Source organism: Heteronotia binoei, chromosome 4 (assembly GCF_032191835.1).
Source record: "Heteronotia binoei isolate CCM8104 ecotype False Entrance Well chromosome 4, APGP_CSIRO_Hbin_v1, whole genome shotgun sequence".
In the NCBI taxonomy this organism is placed as follows: domain Eukaryota; kingdom Metazoa; phylum Chordata; class Lepidosauria; order Squamata; family Gekkonidae; genus Heteronotia; species Heteronotia binoei.
The window spans coordinates 101,360,216-101,382,083 of record NC_083226.1 but is presented as its reverse complement, the minus strand read 5'-3'; the positions used below and the strand labels follow the sequence as shown (position 1 = coordinate 101,382,083).

General features: G+C 39.7%; 1 protein-coding gene across 2 annotated transcripts in view; it reads right to left on the bottom strand.

The window, feature by feature from the left end:
* The window catches only part of PGGT1B (protein geranylgeranyltransferase type I subunit beta), a 75,308-nt gene that overhangs the window by 39,253 nt on the left and 14,187 nt on the right, over nt 1-21,868 (bottom strand). For both annotated transcript variants that reach the window (XM_060235579.1, XM_060235580.1), the window contains exons 3-5: nt 16,942-17,009; nt 9,196-9,347; nt 4,669-4,801 (exon numbers count right to left, since the gene is read on the bottom strand). In XM_060235579.1, coding sequence (XP_060091562.1) covers nt 4,669-4,801; nt 9,196-9,347; nt 16,942-17,009 — 353 coding nt within the window. The remainder of the gene's footprint in view (nt 1-4,668; nt 4,802-9,195; nt 9,348-16,941; nt 17,010-21,868) is intronic.

Genomic DNA, 21,868 nt, shown 5'->3' with positions numbered 1-21,868 from the left:
AAAGGAAAAGGAAAGAAAGAAAGCAATCATTCACATGAACTTTTAACACTAGTTTTGTTTGAGTAAGCATCCAATCACACTCAGTGGCTTCTAACCAAAGTTCATTTCATTTTAAATGATAAATTGTCTCCTAGATTAAAGCATTTTATAGGCTCAGAGTAATTTCCAATGTAGAAGGCAAAACAGCTTAAATATCATTATCAGTGCTTTTTTTTTTTTTAGCAGGAACTCCTTTGCTTATTAGGATGCACACCCCTGACATAGCCAATCTTCCAAGAGCTTTCAGGGCTCTTCTCAGAGGGCCTATGTAAGCTCTTGGAGGATTGGCTACATCAGGGGTGTGTGGACTAATATGCACTGGAGTTCCTACTACAAAAAAAGCCCTGATCGTTATTTTATGCTTTATACCAGTGATATGTATTTAGTGGCTTGGGATCCACAACTGACACCACTTTGATGTCACATGTGGTTTTTCTCAGCACAGTTCCTCAATGCGGCACCATCTTCATGTTTCAGGAAAGTAGCCAAGGTCTTTGCCCAGTAGACATGCTGTGGTCAGACAGAAACAGCTGCTGCTACAGAAAAAGGTAAACTGTGACCCTCCACTGAGGTGTAGGCCTCATGCAAAGGATGAAAATAAATGTGTCTCTTTGGGTTGATGCTAACTGTGAGTACCACTGATTTATACTGAAAAACAGAAGTGATGGTGGTGTATCATTTATCCTCTAGCATCCTGTTCCGCAATCTGAATCACTCAGAATTTTAAGTATTAAGTAATGAATGTTCCATGTTCCTATATTAAAAAAACTATTTTCCTATTTATTTCCTTTCTTTTTGATTTGCCTTTCTACTTTTCCCTGCACAAGAGATAATTCCAAGGCCACTTCATACTTTCAATTCATTGGTTTTCTGATTCCAAAGAGCACCACCTTTTAATGTGATCTCAAATGAAACTGCAGCATTATGTAGTTTAAGAATCTATTTGGTTTTTGAGATACAGATACACTATAATCTATCTATTCTCAGTCATCCACAAGCACATGCACAGTAGAGTACAATATATCTGTGCCAAAGGAAGCGATGGATACTAGAGCTGTACCTATTGTAGTTAGCTTGCACCAGTGCCAATAAAGGTTCACATTTGACCTCTGTTGAAGTACTTGCAATAAAAAACTCTAATCTCAGATACCATTGCCCTCCTCTTCCAGCCCAATGTATTATTTTAAAAAGTGATGTTCTGAGTGTGTGAGCTGTGTGGTTTACTTACTCTTTGTGTAAATGCATAGTCCTTCAAATGTTACAGTGGCCCAGATAACTACCATTATGAAAAAACCACACAAAAGCTCCTGATTTACAAACAATTGTGACTGCTGCTTGAGAGCAGGGTTGGGAAAGAATAAAGAGCAGTGAATCATGCCTATCCTTCCTTAAGGATCACTCAGCTTCCCTGCTATAATCTGAAGCACACAGACAAAAGACTTGCAGAAGATCAAATATATAGTGGAGAATTAAAAGCAAAACCACACCAAGAAAGGAGAGTTAATCTGTAGGGTAGACCTAAAAAGAACTGCAAGATGTTGGTGGTGGAAAGTGCTATCAGTTGCACCCAACTTACAGTGAACCTGTAAAGTTTTAGGAAGTGTGAAATACACACCAAAAGCAGACTTAAATTCAGTCCTGTTGGTATGCATTTCATAGCATTATTATACAAGTCTAATTGTATAGAGGCACAAATTGCATATGTTTATAGATAACTTTACCTTCTATTAAGTGACCAGACTACAATCAAGGATAACTAAGGCCTGACGATTCACAATACTGGGGAACTAACCCACAATATACAAGCCTGGAATTACTTAAGAAGCAGTAGGGGCAAAAGAAGCAGCTTATTTCAAGACAGCTGAAGGGGCAAAAGCAGCACAATATTTTTGGGACAGACCATTGACCTTCCCTACCAATATTTACAGCCTGAATGTTTCCTCTCAGGCTGAGGTTTTTCCTCTGGATCTCACTGCTGCTAGTATTCATACACATACCCCAATTATAGAAGAGAACTACTACAGTCCTAACTATTTGACTGGTTTCTAGCAGGCATAAAATCTATAGTATTTGCGGCTAGTGATTCTTCTTTTCACTCATATTTCACTGCTTTTGGAACTGTTCACATATATTTTGCATAAGATTCCCAACCAGGAGACACCATGGTTGATGAGGTTACATGGGAATATCTCAAGAGTTCTAACTCATATATGAAAGCAACACAAAAAGAAGCTTAAATAATACTTAGAACATAGCCATTAAATATTTCTTCACAAAGAGAGCAGATTTTTGGAAGAGCATATATATCTTTCAAAGCCAAGAGTTCTATTGCTTTCTCTTTTGTAGCAGGTGTAGATAAAGATCTTAGCAGTTGGCTAATGACTGCAGATAAACCAGGGATGCAGCAAGCACTTAAAAATGGTGGCACTTATCATAGTAGATAGGCTGAGAACTCCTAAGAACATATGGTCTTTCTGACTTCATACTTGTTAAGACAGTCATATGTCCAGCCTCAGTAAACAGATCTTAAGTAGAACAACGTTCTATGGATTAAGCAGACAATGAAAAAAATCAGGTATTGTTGCCTAACCAGACTACATGAACCCCACTATGCTAATTTGCACTGCTGAGGAAAGTTCTGACAAGATATACTGAAGCGGACATGTTTACTGAATTGGGCACATCCAACATTGAGAAAAATTTTATGGAAGGGAACCAGCAGCACCTTTTGGATACTAAGAGGGAGAACTGCTAACCAGCACATGCACAGAGAAAAAGGCACGCAGCACCAGATTCACGCTGTACCACTGGTTCAGAATTTAAGACAAAGGGTTTCAAACTGCCATGCCCATTAGATTGTGGGGTAATCAGGAAAAGCTTTCCAGGATGCTTTTAAAGAGACCCAATGAGCTTCCTTTGGGGACAGCATAAATTCTAGATAATCTTAACGCTGCAGTGGTTGACTCTGTGTGCTACACCATTATTTATTGACTTGGCAGAATTACTATTGTGTAACCAAATTATACAAACTTCTCCAACGTGCCAATTTTCACTGCCAAGGAAAGATGACAAGCCTCATTTTCTTGCAAAACAGTGACATAAGATATAGAGAAACAAAACCACATCTTTGTTTAGTAGTAGCCTTCTAACAACGATGTGCATTTTGCCTGTAGTAAAGGGACATATCAGAACAATCTAGAATTGCAGAAATACAAACACAATCATTTGCATCAGTGCTATATTTATATATCATTATAATGAGCATCAAACTCCTCAGATAGTCATAAACATAGCTCTGCACAGAAATATTTTCCATTATCAGTATTGCCTTATGTTGAAAAACGTTCCAGTTGCAAGGCTTCAAGGCAGCTGCTATAAGGAATCCTAGTGTAATAAAAATACTACCACAAGTGAGTTCAAGAGAAATTGTACTACCTCAGTGATAAACAGGGAGACCTAAATAAGTTTGCTTTGTGCAAAAACTCCACTAAAGTAACCTAGCATTAGGAACTGAGAAATCTCAAATATCACTGTTTCAAACATCACTTTTACAAATACAGTGTCAGTGTAAAACCAGATGTCAATGTAAAACTTAACACTGCATACCAAAGATACTGGTGTAGCACAACCCAGTATTTAAAGAGGATGAGAATGAAAATTTTAACAAGGGCATCCAAGTATACACTCCATTGTACTAGGAAACAGTACAACATTAGTGTACATGACAATTCAGGATGGAATGAGATGTTCAGTAGCAAGCAGGATCTCCAGCCCTGTGCCACTGACATATGAAAATGAACATGAACATATGAATCTGCCTTATACTGAATCAGACCCTCGGTCCATCAAAGTCAGTATTGTCTTCTCAGACTGGCAGCGGCTCTCCAGGGTCTCAGGCTGAGGTTTTTCACACCTATTTGCCTGGACCCTTTTTTTGAGATGCCAGGGATTGAATATGTGACCTTCTGCTTCCCAAGCAGATGCTCTACCACTGAGCCACCGTCCCTCCCCAAACTGTGAGATGGGTCATCTGCAGGGAACAGATGTCTTGGGAGAGTTGTTTAGCCCTTCCTTGCTTGATGATTCTCTTCTGACCCTTTTTCTTACTGGCCTAGAAACTGCATTTTAAATTTTTAGCTGAAAGAAAAGTGATTTATGATAAGAAGACAGCATAGTAAAAACAAAACAGTGCACTGGGAAACAATTAAGCATATACCCCAGCCCACTACTTCTCCCCAGCAAATTGGCAAGCAAGCATGAGGTTGGCAATCCAAATGCTCTCCAAACACTCATTTTTTTATTTTATTCAATTAAAACAAATGGCTATAAGTGTAAGCAAATCACAAAGCATAAGGGATGGGATTACATAACTGTATGTACAGTCCCACTGCCCCTCCCTTTCTCTAATCAATTTGGCTTTTCCCAAGTTCAAATTTGTGACTATTAGCTTCTGCAGGAAGTAGAACCTTTTCAGTTCTGCCGCAGGCTTCTGTCCTTCCATGGACACTACTTCTAGTTCCCTCACTTATGACAGTCTACAAACAAGTAAGAGCAAGTAAAACAATTTCATTGAGCTTTCATGAAGGGCAGAGCTCCTCAGAACATTCTTGCATTGCTTGACAAACTTACCATGCTTCTCCTAATATAGTCTATGGCTTTCTTCGTATCCATTCCTGACCAGTTGTTGAGCATGTAGCATATACAAGAAGCGCAGTATACAAATCTCATGTCATTTTCACTTCCATCAAGAACAGCACAAAAACTGAAACATATATTGAAGTTATACTGAATATGTTTACAACAATTATTGCAGATTTAAAAGCATTTAAACTGGATCTGAAATTCTTCATTTTACTTCATAGTGGGGAACCCCCCCCCCTCAAAAGGTGTGGTTTTTAAAGGGATAATTCTCAAGTTACCTCCTACAGGGCAATGACAGACCCTCTACCTATTCCACTCACTGCAAGATAGAGAGGCTTCTTGTTTTAACTTGCAACAATGCCCACTGCTCAGTGGAATGGCAGTACCTACTCATGGTTCTACATCTTCCCCATTTGTATATTCTCTGCTTCTAAGGACAACAGAAGACCTCAATCAATGAAGTTGTAAGATCAAGTACCTGAAGCTTAAACCAAATATAGGTAACCCTCCACTCTGATTTCATTCATCCCAATCCATTCTAGGGGGTCTTTAACTATGCTTCTTGGTCGCATACTCATTTTCTGGGAAATTCAGCATTCATCAGAGAAATGTCCACAATCTCAGAGGAACCTGGTGTGCCTCTTTTTTATGGCTACAGTCCCATCCAAAGGGAAAATGGAATAATTCATGCCAGAGGTCTTAGTTAATGTCAGCATACACATCGCCGCCCTGAACCCGCTTCGGTGGGGTAGGGCGGGATATAAATCGAATGAAATAAATGAAAATAAATAAAATAAATATGAAGGCATTACAAGAATGTGCTTTATAATCCACAGTTGCATTATAATCCTTTGATATTTTGCACAGTACATAAATGCAAAAATGAAAGAGAAGCTCATAAAACTTATCCAGATAAATATCTGGCTACTTGTATTAATATTTAATGAAAGATTTCATTGCTTGCAACCTTCCATCTGCTGTTGTATCACATTGCTATAGATTAGTTACTGTAACAATTCTCATTAGAATTTCTCATTCAGCAATTTACCCCATCAACCTGTGCTAACCTCAATGGAAAACAAGTGATAATTTACATTTTGTGACCAATGCTCTCATTTTTATCAAATTCAAAAATATATATTAAATATTAGATAGAGAAATCACCCAGTATGTAAAACAAATTAGGGTTGATTCACACATTATGAAGTGAAAGCCCATGTGGACTTTTGAGGAGATGATCTGGAGTTCCTCACCTGGAATTTCATTCCGAAGTCCTTGTGGGCCTGATTCAGATTAAGGCCACAACATCCAAGGAAAATAGCCCTCCTTTGCCTGTTGGGAAAACTCAAGGCTACCAGCATGTTTCTGCAATAGGACCAACAGCAGCTCCCCAGGGCTGCTTAAGGTAAGGAAAATGGCATGTTTGCCAGTTTCGTGTAGTGGTTAAGTGTGCGTACTCTTATCTGGGAGAAGCAAGTTTGATTCCCCACTCCTCCACTTGCTGGAATGGCCTTGGTTTAGCCATAGCTATCGCAGGAGCTGTCCTTGAAAGAGCAGCTGTTGTGAGAGCCCGCTCAGCCCCACCCACCTCAAAGAGTGTCTGTTGTGGGGGGAGAAGATATAGGAGATTGTAAACTACTCTAAGTCTCTGCTTCAGAGAGAAGGGCGGGGTATAAATCTGTAATCTTCTTCTTCTTCATGTATGCAGTTTCCCTTCAGCTCCTTCTCCTTGCATGCCACAGTTCCAATCAGAATCAAGCCCTCATGCACCTGGGTGCTCCTAGCATACATCTGCTCCAGAGTCACTGTGGTAGCCACATGTCCAGCATGTGTGAATTGTCCCAGAGGAAGCCACAAGTATCCAGTTTGTAATTGTTATGGTTTGTAACAATGAAAATAAGATTTTTAGCTCTTTAATAAACGAATAACTTTTATTAAACTATCAAGTGCTTTCAGATACTATTGGAGGCCTGCAGGCTAGTAAATAACACACATAATCCTCATCTCACCCAGGTTATCAGCCAGACTGCAATAAATTCTTTTTCCTGTGTACCCCCTATCCCCATCCATTCATTCCTGCAGCACAGTCTTGTTCTTATCCATCTCTTTGTGCCCCATCTAAGTCTATGATATTCAAATTACCACAGGTTAATGCAGCTAGAATGACAGTGGAATGAACACAAATCAATGTAAGTTCATTCTGAACATAGTAGTATAATGCGAGACAGGAAGCAAATCAGATGCCTAATGCAGTAATTCTGCTCTCCCACTTTTGCTCAGAGTCCCTCAATACATTTTTTACAGATTGGGTCAGCAGGCCCTCAGGAACTGCATAGAGCCAAAGGAGGGGAAAGAGAAAAACCCATTTCCCTTCTTAAGAACACACACCCTTCAGTATTCATAATATGTGGCTACATATAGGCAGTGTTATGGTTTCTATGAAGCCAGTCTTTTATTACATTTTATAGACTAGTCACTGCTCAAAAGATGTTCCCGTTCATCAACAAACTGCACAAACTTAAAAATACAACATCTCTCAAGCTTCTTGTCAAAATCTTTCCAAATGTACACAATGAAACAATTCAAGTATACCTCCAAGTACCATAACAAAGAAAACCCACAAGCAAGAAGATTAAGATCTACATTTGGATGTTTAACTTGAATAATTTATAGCCAGCCTGCATTCCTCTGAAGCACCAATCTTTCTCTGTAGCAGTTGCACTTTGGCAAACTAACCTAATGACTTTTAATACACTGAAGTAACATGTATGCAGTTTCCCTTCAACTGCTTTCTTTAATTGCCAGAAACAGCTGAAAGATGGGATCTAGAACAAAAGTTCGATTTAATAAAAATCTTCTCTCCCCTCCTCATACATAAACACTTTAAAAGCCTACCACTTGAGACAAACTAAACTCTTTAGACTCAAATGAGGAAAAAAATACCATAACATTTCTAAGGACAGAAAAGCATTCTAGAGAGACAATAGGATGAATTCACTCAGCACAAGGTGTGTGTTCTGCCTTAGTAAGCCTGATCTTTTCTCTTCAAGAAGGTTCAAGCTTTCTTCAGAAGCAGGTACATCCCACAAAATACTGGATTACCAAATACCTATGTTATTGTCAATGAGAGAAATGGCCTGTTCCTGAAGTGCTAAAGAGTAAGAAATAAAAGAAGGGCCATAATTGGGGGTGGGTGGGGGATATATAGCCAAAACAAATTTATAGCTTGTGAAAGAAGCCCTGTTGTGAAAGGAGATAATACCAAATAGATGGCCAATGAGAAAGGTTGTTGAACTGATTTGCTATGAGGGCTGGATCTGACATCTTGTCAGGCGGGGTCATGTGTGTCATAAAATGCCAGGAAGCAAAGATACAAACTTTATAAAGGACACAGAGGTGCTTTTTTTTTTTTTTTAAAGGGGGACTCTCTCCTGTGGAATCAAGGGAACTGGGCAAAGGAAGCTCTGGCTCTTTCCCTCCCTTCAAGGGGGATGAGCCTCAGTCAATAGAAGGAAGAGATGCTTGGCTCAGTAACTCTGCTGTGCAACTGAGAGAGCCTGGCAAATCAAGCTCTCCCTCCCCCCTTCCTCCCCAAGGGAGGAGAGCCTCAGCCAATGGAGAAAATAGAGGCTTTGCTCTGTAGCCTCTGTGCAACTGAGCAAGCCTGGCAAAGGAAGCTGTGATCAGAAGGAAGCAAGAGAGAGGGAGAAGGAAGCAGACTAGTTCATGGACCTGATAGGAGCACTCGGGGGCCTGATTTAGCCCCTGGGTCACACATCTGACACCTCTAGTTTAGTCAGCCTGAAAAACAAGCCTAAAGATCATGGCCAAGAGCAGGTAAACAGGAAGCATAGCTTACCAGGACACCAAAACAGCTATAACATCTTCAACAGTAAGTTGCGCATCCTGAAGCTAGTATAATAACATTCATGATTTCTAGAGCATCGGGCTATTAGTATAGATGGACTCAAGAAGGAGCTCAGATAGACTGAACATAGTCAGCCTGAATTTACCTCTACTCCACATAAATCTTCTTCCTCCCCTCTATATTACTAAAAATTAAGTAAAGGCCAAGCAGAGAACAACCACTACTCTCAGAAGAGTGCTCTAGTCTCAGTTTGCCTTCCACAGAAGGAAGGGAGTAAGTATGTGAATAAGAACATCCTCTCCTCTTGTTTGTAACTCTGTCTCTTTCTCCTCAGGGAATGTGGTTCAGTAGAGCATTGGCTTAACATGCAGAAGCTCCCTGGCATCGCCAGCTAAAAGGACTGAAGGCAATGTGAAAGGTTTCTGCCTAAGACCCTGGAGAGCAACTGCAAGGCTGATTAGACAACAATGACATAGACAGACCAATGTTTTATTTCAGGACGGGGCAACTTCAACGTTCATTGGTCTGTGTTCAACCTAGGGTTAGTTTGGCTAATTCCTCCTTTAAAGAAGACTACATTATGTATTTTGATCCAGTTTTTCCTTTCTAAAAATACATAATTCCATGCACCATGGAATTCACCATACCTCCCATCTTCCAGCTGGAGAGCTCTTAGTCCTGCCAAGCAGGCTTCTTTATTTACTCGACTCAAGTCATCACCAAGAATTACTAGGCAGCAGAGGCCAGTATAAGTCATTGCTATGTGCCCACTATCATAGGGATGGAAAACACCAGGACCCTGAAATACAAAAGAATGCAAATTTCAGTTTACTAACTAGAATATTGACTGAGCACTCACAGAAACATCAGTGTCTGCATTAGAGACAAACCATGATAATTTCCCAGAAGTATCTTCGGGCATGAGGCATGCATCCAAGAGACTTTTCTGAAAAGACTATATATAAATACCTCAACCTCAACATGACCCACACAAATCAGCAGCTGTGCAAATGGACTGCCAGAAGAATGCCAGCTATTTTAAGACAAGGGTAAGTTTCTGACACAAAAAGAATTTTGCACAGATTTTTCTACAAGCTTTTGACAGTTTGCATTCAGTCCTGTAAGACAGACCTCAACCACCAAAAAATCCTTTTTGCCTAGATAGTAATTTGAGGAGTGCCTTCTGCAAAGAATTTGCAAGAAAAAACAGTCAGTGACACAGTTATAGATAAAATACATCACTGGGTTCTCTACTGGCTGAAACTGGCAAAATGGACTTTTCTGTTTTTGCCATGAAGAGAGAATTGAGTAAACCAATATTTTTAAAAGTCTAAGTACACAGAAAAGGCATTTTCCTGCAATAGCCTCCAAGATTTAAATAAAACATCCTAGGTAACAGGATTCTAACATCATGTAACAAAGTAAAACAAGGTTTTGAAAGTTTATTTAGGATACAATTTAACATACTTAGAAAGCAGATCACATGTTAACTACTTGAAGTCCTAAAACTGTTGTTTTACAGCATAGTTAAAAGTCAACCAAAGTTGCTGTTTGCCTTCACTCAATACTATATCTTCTCTCATATATATATATTTATAAAACACATAATGTGGACTGAAAATGTAGCTTTTCTTTTTAAAACGTCTAACATCCATGAGTGTAAAGAAAACTGTGAACACATTAGCATGATGGGCAGCTAGAGGCATTTTATCATAAGGATATTTATGTTTGTATGTCACTCCTCACAAAAGCCACATTTTTAGGGGAGTATCACAGCAAGACAGAAATGTTTGGAATGGAAAACTTGTTAATTTACTGTATCTGATACAGCAGACCCAGCTGGCTCCTCTGACAGTGTAAATTGGAGTATGTCCTTTCTGCCCTACTCTAGCCCATTTTCCATCCTACACCTGAGACTTCCCACACACAATCCTAAACTGTTCCCTGCTCCAGGGGCAGACTGAGAAGCTACAACAGTCTTGAAAACAAGCATGACAGTTGCTCCTTTTCATGTTTCTGCCAAGTCAAAGAAAGGGCAGAGCCTAGAAGGTTGAAAAGCCTTGCCTCTAAATCCTACAGAGCATAAGTGCAGCTACACCAAAAAGAGGGGCTTAGGATGCGCTGCATCATTTTTTTTTCTGATGGTAAAGGGGCTATAGGACTTTCTGAATACTTGCAAAAACATTGGGCAATCTAATGTATCTACTTCATGTACAAGCAGATGAGGCTTACCATGCTGTGTTTAAAGACACACGGGGGAGCAGGGAGAGGAGAAGCATTAGCAGGTAGCACTAGCAGGGACAATAAGGAGGGGGCAGCCACAACAGGGGAGCAGGTGGCCTCAGTCAGCACCTCCTGTTGAGCAGATAGCAACAATTTATCAATTGTTTATCCCACAGAAGAAAAGGAAATCCTGCCCCTGCAAAAGACATGTGGAAGGGGACAGAAATGAAAAGGGAAGATGATGATTTTGCAGTTTTGAAAGCTGGAAGACTAATATTATAAGATTCCTTTGTCGACCATTTGGGTCTAATTAGATACCACATAACACAAAAACACAACACTGGAAGAGAAGACATTTGCAGAGACAAAGCATGAGAAAGGCTAGAATTTTTTTCTCTCCCTCCTCCACGAAAAGTTCTGAAGAACTCAAAGGGCTTGCATGCCGTGTTGCAGTAATTTGGTTGATCTTAATAAAAGGTATTGCATAGCTTTTGTTTTAGATGAGCAAAGAATCCCTTGTTACAGAATTCCATTTTTTCCAAAACACTTCAGAGCAATAATGGTTTTTTCCAACTACAGCTTAAGGAAAATTTTGCTGAATACTTTACAAAACTGCAATGAAGAAAATAAACCTTAATATTTTATCCAGCTATCAGAAGCAGCCTAAGAACACTTTCCTGGAACTGTGCCACTGAATAAAAGGGGGCTTTTTTCTGAGTAAACCTGTTTAGAACTGAACCCATGCTTTGTTAATCTGTAAAATACTGCCTATTATTATTACTTTTAAAATGGAATCTCTAATGAAACAAGGCATTAAAGAACCAATGCATATATGGAATGAAGACTAAAGCAACAAATTAGACTGTTATGATAAAGCAGTGCTGTATTTAAGTCTCAAGGAACCTTTGGACTCAAGAAAACTGAAGTTAAATTTAAAACAATTCTGAACACAGTGCCCCTTTTCTGCCCCTTCCTTCCTCAGATCCTCCTGCCCTCTGTTTTGTTGTTTTCACACATGCTCACCTCACATGCCACTTGCTAATTCCTCACTGCTGTAGCCTTTCCTCCCATTTTTAGCCCACCCTGTAACTCCGTTATTTTGTCTTAGTCCCTCCCTCACTCTATCCATTGTATTTGCAACTGTCAGTGTAGACTGCAAAGGAGAAGAAGAAGATGGCTAAGAATGGCTGGGGCAGAGCTCAGGAGGAGTATAGTGCCTGCCTACTAAGCTGTGCCCCAGTTTTTAGCTTTCTTGTGACAATTGAACTTGTGGATCTTCTGACAAAAATATGTAATCTTTCATTAATATCTGCCTCCATTCCTGAGAACTGGAAGGTAGCAAATGTCACCCCCATCTTTAAAAAGGGTTCCAGAGGAGATCCGGGAAATTACAGGCCAGTCAGTCTGACTTCAATACCGGGAAAGTTGGTAGAAACCATTATCAAGGACAGAATGAGTAGGCACATTGATGAACAAGGGTTATTGAGGAAGTCTCAGCATGGGTTCTGTAAGGAAAGATCTTGCATCACTAACCTGTTACATTTCTTTGCGGGGGGGGAACAAACTTGTGGACAAAGGAGACCCAACAGATGTTGTTTACCTTAACTTCCAGAAAGCTTTTGATAAAGTTCCTCATCAAAGGCTCCTTAGTAAGCTTGACAGTCATGGAGTAAAAGGACAGGTCCTCTTGTGGATCAAAAACTGGCTAATTAATAGGAAGCAGAGTGAGTATAAATGGGCTGTCTTCACAGCGGAGGACAGTAAGCAGTGGGGTGCCGCAGGGCTCAGCACTGGGTCCCATGCTCTTTAACTTGTTCATAAATGATTTGGAGTTGGGAGTGAGCAGTGAAGTGGCCAAATTTGCAGATGACACTAAATTGTTCAGGGTGGTGAGAACCAGAGAGGATTGTGAGGCACTCCAAAGGGATCTGTTGACGATGGGTGAGTGGGCATCAACATGGCAGATGAGGTTTAATGTGGCCAAGTGCAAAGTAATGCACATTGGGGCCAAGAATCCCAGCTACAAATACAAGTTGATGGGGTGTGAACTGGCAGAGACTGACCAAGAGAGAGATCTTGGGGTCGTGGTAGATAACTCACTGAAAATGTCAAGACAGTGTGCGATGGCAATAAAAATGCCAACGCCATGCTGGGAATTATTAGGAAGGGAATTGAAAACAAATCAGCCAGTATCATAATGCCCCTGTATAAATCGATGGTGCGGTCTCATTTGAATACTGTGTGCAATTCTGGTCACTGCATCTCAAAAAGGATATTATAGCATTGGAAAAAGTCCAGAAAAAGGCAACTAGAATGATTAAAGGGTTGGAACACTTTCCCTATGAAGAAAGGTTAAAACGCTTGGGGCTCTTTAGCTTGGAGAAACGTCGACTGCGGGGTGACATGATAGAGGTTTACAAGATAATGCATGGGATGGAAAGAGTAGAGAAAGTACTTTTCTCCCTTTCTCACAATACAAGAACTCATGGGCATTCGATGAAATTGCTGAGCAGTTAAAACAGATAAAAGGAAGTACTTCTTCACCCAAAGGGTGATTAACATGTGGAATTCACTGCCACAGGAGGTGGTGGCGGCTACAAGCATAGACAGCTTCAAGAGGGGGTTAGATAAAAATATGGAGCAGAGGTCCATCAGTGGCTATTAGCCACAGTGTGTGTGTGTGTGTGTATATATATATATATGTATATGTATATGTGTGTGTGTGTGTGTGTGTGTATGTGTGTATATATATATATATATATATATATGTATGTATGTATGTATGTATGTATGTATATGTGTGTGTGTGTGTGTGTGTATATAATTTTTTTGGCCACTGTGACACAGAGTGTTGGACTGGATGGGCCATTGGCCTGATCCAACATGGCTTCTCTTATATTCTTATGTTAATTACAAAAACAAGGGAGCAGAAAGAACTGAAACAGGAAGGACCAGCTGATGCCTCAGTCCAAATTTTAAAGAAGATGCACCTTAACCTGTAGGAAAGCTCCAATGAACTGTCCAGGAGCTTCAGCACAGACTTCTTATTAGCAAAGGGGAGGAGAAAGAATAGGGGCTCCATTCTATTTTTAAAAGGCTATTCTACAAGAGGCTGGAACCTATTTAAAACTGAGGATGAAATTCTACATGTTATTTACTAGGGAGCACTGCAGAGCCAGCCCCACTTGCTTTTTATTTATATCTCACTTTTCTCCTTCATTGGAAGCCAAAGCAGCTTGTCATACTGGTCTCCCCTCTTCCACTTCATCCTCACAACTACCACCCTGTGAAGTAGTTTAGGCTGAGAGACTGTGACAGGCCAAAAGTCACTCATCTAGCTTCCATGGCAGAGTGAGGATTCTAGCCAGGTTCCCAGATCTTAGTCTGACACTCTATCTACTATACCATGCCAGCTCTCCTCTACCCACCCGCATCCTGCCCCTTACACACACCTCAGCTTGAACTGGGCTGCTCACAGCACTGTGTGTCAGAAAACAATACTGATAACAGCAGCCAATAAGATAAGGAGTGTCCCAAAGAGAGGGTGGGGCTCTGGACTGGATAGCCCAGAAACCCTCCAGACAGCAGCCTACTGGGATTTCTCCTGGTAAGGTAAACAACCAGACCATCCCTAGTCAGCTTCCACTTATTTACTTCCTACCAAGAACTTAACCCCTCAGGAGATCTTGCCTGTTGCTACTCTGCCTTGGTCTTTAACCTCCTATAATCCATCCTATTATTCCCTTCCCCGAATCTTATGCTTTTCCCCTCTAAAATGCCTCTCTGATGGAACAGATATTGCTTAGCTCTCTTTCCTAACATATAAAAAGATAACAAATTAGAGAATCCCGCTTGTCATTTCTATCACAAATTTTATGGCACAAGCAAACTGTAACCTTAGATGTATTCTGACAAAAAGACTGAGATTTTACTTTTAAACATTTCCCTGGACATCAGCAGAAGAACTGCATAGCTGATTTAATCAAAGTGATGATCTCCCAGTACAGCATACCCTGATTTGGAACACTGTATTTAAGTTTCAGGCAACACTACAGTATTCTTGGTATTAAAGCAACACATTAACATATGTGTTGGCATAGATCCACTCAGTTAAAAGGAGAAAAAACAGTTTGCAGTATTAGCCTGCAACACTAAGGGTGAGAAATGCAAATGACCGTACAAAGGCATGCAGTGGTTCATTATTAATCAAAAACTTCATCAGTTACACAGCAACATTTCTAATGAAATCTCCTAGATCAATAGTGCAGCAGGTGAACAAGTTAGCTGAGAGAAAATATTCTGGGAGGGTTGATGGAAAATTTAGGTTCTCCTCTATATAATATATAACACGCTGTGAAACATTGACAGTTGACTGACATTGAATCTGATGAAGATGGAGATTCTCTACCTAAGCAGTCACAGTCCAGGAAGGGAGATCCCTTTGATGGCCTTTGATAGGGTGCCATTGTTACTGGCACCAAAGGTCAAAAGCCTGGGAGTGCTTCTGGATCCCTCTCTAACTATGGAGGCCCAGGTAGCAACCACTGCCAAATCCACCTTTTTTCATCTGTGGCGGGTACGACAGCTGGCCCCTTTCCTGGTGATTTAGCGATGGTGATCCATGCTATGTAATGTCCTCTACATGGGGCTGCCCTTCACTCAGATCTGGAAATTGCAGCTGGTGCAAAATGCTGCAATGAGGTTGTTCATGGGCTCCCTCGAAAGGAGTACATTCAACCACTGCTAAAAAAACTGCACAGGCTGCCTATTGTATTCTGAATCTGCTTTAAGGTGCTGGTATTGACCTTTAAAGCCCTATACGGCCGAGGGCCTGTCAATCTACGGGACCACCTTTCCCCACATGTTGCTCAGAGAGCACTGTGTTCGAGAGTTCAAAATCTTCTCTCCATCCTCAAACCAAGGGTGGCCAGACTGAGCTCTACAAGGGCCAGGGCCTTCTCTGTGGTGGCGCCAGCACTGTGGAACACCCTCCTGGAGGCTATAAGGGCCCTGCAGGATCTTTCCCAATTTTGCAGAATTGCAATATTTCCCAATTCTGTAATACAGAATTATTTCAACTGGCCTACACCATCTGAGTGGGAGAGTGCTGCCACTCTAATAGTGATTGAGCAATACCAACTATGAGAAAATATGTAATACCCTAAAGACCACTGATATTTTAAGGACCTCGAACTGCCTGCTGAAGAATGTTTATTAAGTAGCACCATGTTTGCATTTTAGTATGATTTAAGTTTAGCGATTTTAGTATTGTAATGTTTCTGTTTGACTGTTAGCTGCCCTGAGTCCGTTCGCAGAGAGGATGAGATATAAATTCAAGGTAAATAAATAAAATAAATAATGTTGTCTATTCATAGGTTCTGTTCTATGCCTAGCAATACTTTCTCAGGCTGTCCAATTTGGGATATCATTTGGGGATTCTGGAGGAAAGCAGCCAAGGAAACAAGAAGTATGATCTAAGATTTGTCTGTGCATCTAGAACACAAATCTGTTGGCTTCCAAATCATAGTAAATGTAACATATGATCTGCTGTTACATAAGTTGCTATTACCATTCCCAACTGCCATTCCGAACTGTTTTAAAGTCTATGAAGCTGTGCATTGCTGGATCTAATAGTAAATTTCCTTCTCTTTGTGCAGATAATAAAAGCCACAGTACAGGTTCACCAGAGGCCTCTATCTATTTGGGAGGTTTCTCTGGGTATACAGAAATGCTACTTTGAAAATCAGACAAGAAAAAAGTCAAAAGAAAGAGAAACAATGTTAATAGCAGCTAAGCAACTATGAAAGGGAAAGAGGGAGAGAGAATCAGTCTGCTTAAACTTTCAAGAACCTAAAGGATGTTGGTGGAGAAAGATGGAATAGTATTTCCACATTCTCCCCCTTTCCTTCCAGTTCTTTACATGTCCCAGGTTTTTCTTTTTTACTCATCGTTAGGAATACTGCTCCCTAACTCTGTACAGAAATTTTACAATGTTTCAAGGGTTTTTTATTGGTGGAAATCAGGAAAAATAAGAAATTTTTAGCTTCCAAGTTGCCTTCTGGTCCTGGACCAATACTCGCCTCACAGACTTATATGATTACATAAATGTCTGTTAAATGCCAACGAGAAAACGTTCGGAAACTTTGCCTCTTAATACAGAATTAACTAACCTTGGATGGATTGAATGGCATTCCTTGATATGATGAACCACGAAACCCACAACGATGCAAGTTTGATCCTGGGGATGAAAAAAATACAATTTTACCTTGCACATTCATTGACGCAAGACACACTTTAGCAAAATACTCCTAGTATTTAATCCCCTGTATTACTCTGAAATCCCATTACCTTAAATGGAATTTACTCCCATGTAAATGCACACGTTTGCAGCCTCAGCATTAACCAATTCAACTGAAATGTAAAGCTTTACAGCAGTGTTACTGATGTCTGATGACACTCCTGCTCAGTGCGTTATATGTCAAAGAAAGGGATGGTGGTGATAAAAGACAAGAATCACCATAGGAGTAGGAGAGCTATTCATATGCCAACAATATCAGAATTTAAACTGCTGAATCATAGGGCAAAAATCCAAATGTTCCTACAGTCCATCAAAGGCTCATAAGTAACTCTGTTGTAGGTGCTCAGGTGTCTTCAATTTTCAGAAACAGAAGTCACATTCCAAATTGAAACTAGACAACCGAGCCCCAACACTGATATCCACAGATGGCGGTCCTGAAAGTTCTATGGGAATGCTAGCAATGTTGTTCCACATTTTGCCTGGCAAGATTTTTTCAAGTAGGAACCACTCTCTCAAAACATATTACTGTATCAAAACTTCTTCCAAAATACCAATTCAAAGTTTTTCTCTGGTTTGCAACTGCTCTAGAGTTCCAGAGGAACGAGGATTGCCAAACTCCAGGTGGCAGCTGAAGATCACCTAGAATGACAACTGCTCTCCAGATCAGTTCCCCTGGAGTAATTCCTTCGGAGGTTGGAATCTATGGCATTATACCCTGATGATGTTACTTTCCTCTCCAAACCTTGCCCTCTCAAAGCTTCATCCCCAAATCTCCAAAAATTTCCTAACTTGGAGCTGATCGCTGGAGTTGGGAGATCTATTCTGATTCCAAGATATTTCCAGGTTGTAAACCCTAAAAGGAGAAGGAAGCAGAAGCAGGAAAGGGAGAGAAGCTATGGGACTTTTGAGAAATCAAATGGCAACTATTGGCAGAGGGGGAAATCTGTTACAAACTCTTTTCAAGCCCTGTTCCATAAAAAGAAAGACCAATAACTTGGTATTCTTAGTAACGAAGTATTATTACATGTCACTTTAGAAAATTAGCTTGTTTGCTGTTTGAGAATGGCTCTGTAGGTTAAATTGTCGATGTTAGCTTTAGTTTCATCTAATGCTTTCAACCCATTTGTACAGTGTAGATAGCGTCTTTATGGTAAAATGACAGCAAGGCCTGCCCAATATAAAACCATGATTTCAAGGAAAAATTAGCCTAAACTTTTATGTCATATTTCAATAAATTACCTAAATTTAAACCTACGTAAAGCTTGCCTCTGTTAGCAAAATGAGTCTCAAGGAATCTAGCTAAATTTTTAACAAATTACACAAATTAATGCTTTTCATTCCACCGATGTGATGCAAGCCCATGGTTTTGCAGAAGAAACTGGCAATCATTTGGGAAAAATGTTTAATATTATTATTATTAATACAGATCACATTGCAAGGCGCACATACTAGTGAGAACTTCTCTCAGCAATTACTGGGTATGGGCCTCATACCCTTTTCTCAAAATTATATAAAGGTTACAGAAGAAATGGTTACAGAAGAAATTGTTAGCATCCAAAACTGGGAAATGAGGGTGGGCGGCACCTCCCCCATTGTTTCTTTATACAGGTCCTGAGGGGAAAATATTGTTGTTAACAAAGTGCTTGGTTCAACATAAGAAGAGTCATGCCTGATCAGACCAAAGACCCATCTAGCCAACATTCTGTTCACACAGTGGCCTCTAAGAAGCAAACAACCAGGAAGACTACAACATCATCATTATGTCTGGCTCCTCAGCAACTACTTTAAGGAGACATACTACAATACTGTAGGGGGTAGATATTCATTGTGATTAGTAGACACTGCTAGCCTATTCATTCATGAATCTGTCCAATCCTCTTTGAAAGCCTTCCAAGTTGGCAGCCATGGCCACATCTTATGGCAGCTAGTTCCACAAATTACCTATATGCTGAATGAAGAAATACTTCCTTTTGTATGTTCTGAATCTAAGCAATTTAAAAATGGTGTTTCCTTTGCTGCCCAACAAGTATTTATATTACAAAAATCCCATTAACTGCCAGAAGTACTGTGATGAGCTATGTCCTATCAACCCTAAACTAATTTTATTGCTTCAACAACACAAAAGGCATCATTTATGACTTACTTGGGATATAACATTGCAATGATATTATGGAATATAAAAGTTATAAATGCTTTAGTTCTCTAAAGTAAAATTGCAAATATGCCCATTTCTTGAGAGAAAACTGCAACTTGCAAGGTATCCTATGCTACCTTAGCACATGTAGTTTAATTTCTGCTGTCTGGTTAGAGAGCACTCAGTTCTCAATGAAACCTCTGAGGCTTTGGTGCAGTTTCTGTCCTACCTCCTTCCGATCTTTTCCCTCCAGCAAGATAGGGAAATACACTACTTGTCACTCAAACTCTGGATATAGGTATCACAACAGTTTGAAAAGATCAACCACAAGGGAAGAGCCAAGACAAAAGGACAACAGAAGGCATTCAACAGATGACAAGCTATGAAACCCCTGTATGCTTCCCTCATGAAGATGATGTATCCTTCCAGGTACAGAAATGCATCTTGGAGTTGAGAACTGTGTATGTCTACACAGTATGCTCACCTTGTCTTTAAAAGTATTTCACTCTTTCTAAAAAGGAAAAAATCACAGGAGTTCTTTCAAAATTCCCCCAGATTTCCAATTTTACCACTGGATGAAATGAAAAAAGGGCCTCTGAAACAAACAGGAAAACCTGGGTTTTGCCCAGATTCTTCCACTATTTTCCCAGGTCTTCACATTTCCACTGAGACTAGATTTAACTATCAAAAATTAATCAAGTAATGTAGGCCAGCATATATACACAACACTATCCATCTGAAATTTAACTGTAATATAGTGTTCACTAAAAGATGAAAGGGGGAAGAGAAAAAAACAAAGCCAAAGCAAATGGGTTGTGGAGTCTGGAAGAACTGTTTGAAACATTCAGCTATGATCTGGTAGGAAGCTGATACTTTTGAGAAGTTGTTTTATGAATCTTTCTGCTTAATTATAAAAATATGAATACAATTAATAAATAAAATCTCATTTTAGATACAAAGTTTTACTAACATGAATATATAGAATGCTTTTGGATTTGTGGTACTTTTGAGCCACTTCACATCTTATGTTGCCAACAAGCCAATTCTCAATATTCTCTTCAGGGTTATTTATGGTTTATGCAGTTTTTAGACACCAAATATTGGTCCAGTATTACTACTTCCCGGCCAGGCAAAGAGCAGCTAGGTGCCTGTTATATTACTGTTTATGGCTAATGTTCCTTGATAAGAAGGGGATGTTGACTTGTTTACCATTCCTTAATTTTGTGATAGATCAAAGTGGGCAGCCGTGTTGGTCTGAAGCAGTTGAACAAAGCAGGAATCAAGTTGCACCTTTAAAACCAACCAAGTTTTATTTAGAACGTACGCTTTCATGTGCTCTCTAAGCACACTTCCATCAGATGAGGGGATCAGGTATTGTGGGCTGAAATACAAGCAGTTTGTTGATTAAGAGTGCAGAATGGTCACATGGTAAAACAGTGTGGCTTGGCCATTTGGTCTGGATAGCCATAAAAGATAATAAAGTCCTCTGCCAATTGGTGTTTCTGTAAATCTAGGTGAATCACAAAAGGACATGCATTTCCCAGTTGTAGTCCACCTAATTTACTTATCAATATCAATCTATACATTATAAACATAATTCTAGTCTGCCATTAGAAAACAAGAATACATAAGATGAAAACGGGTTAAGTATATGTAATGAGATAAATAGCCAATATCCCTTATTTGAGTATGTCAATATAAAACATATTCTGATATACTATTATAAAAGAGAAATACATTGGAATACTGTGGATGTATAGCTACAACTGAGAGTAGCTTTAGCATATGTAATGAGATAAAAAACCAATACCTCTGTTCAGTCCTGGGGAGGTGTTTGTTCCAAGTTTCATAATAATTTGTAATTCAGCAATGTCTCTCTCCATTCCATTCTTGAAGTTCCTTTGCAGTACAACAGCTGTTTTACCATGTGACCAGTCTGCACTCTTAATCAACAAACTGCTTGTATTTCAGCCCACAATACCTGATCCCCTCGTCTGATGAAGTGTGCTTAGAGAGCACATGAAAGCTTACGTTCGAAATAAAACTTGGTTGGTCTTAAAGGTGCAAGTTGACTCCTGCTTTCTTTAATTTTGTGATGTCTCAGGGGAACCCATGGAATAAGAGAAGAACACTGTGCTTAATTATTTGAAGTGGAGATCTATTTTATTTTCACTATACTTTTCTGGACATGCTTTTGCTTTAAGACATGATACAAGTATGTAAACCAGTCATATTAATCTGTGGCAATAAAAACAAAGATGTGTGCTACCTTATGCCCAGCTAATGTAGAGGACATAAGCTTTCTCAGGCCAGAACCTATTTTGGCTGATGCACTAAGCACTTTTCTTGGTTGGCAAAATATTTACATACATGAATTTAAAAGTGTGGGGTTTTTAAAAACTGAAATGTTAAAAGGTCATGGGGTAGCTATATTTTTAAGTAGAGTTCAAAAAACAGACTTCTTGATCGGTTTCAGAAGACATTAAACACGGGTACATTAACTGGCAGATAGTGCAATCCTAAGAACATTTTCCTGGGAATAAGGCCTATTGAGGAGATCACAGTAGGATGCTCAGTAGACCTGTTCAGAATTGCCCTATCAGTTGCTGCGTTTTGTAAATCATTACTGAAGCCATGTTTAAAGCAACTAACATTCTCAGCTCTA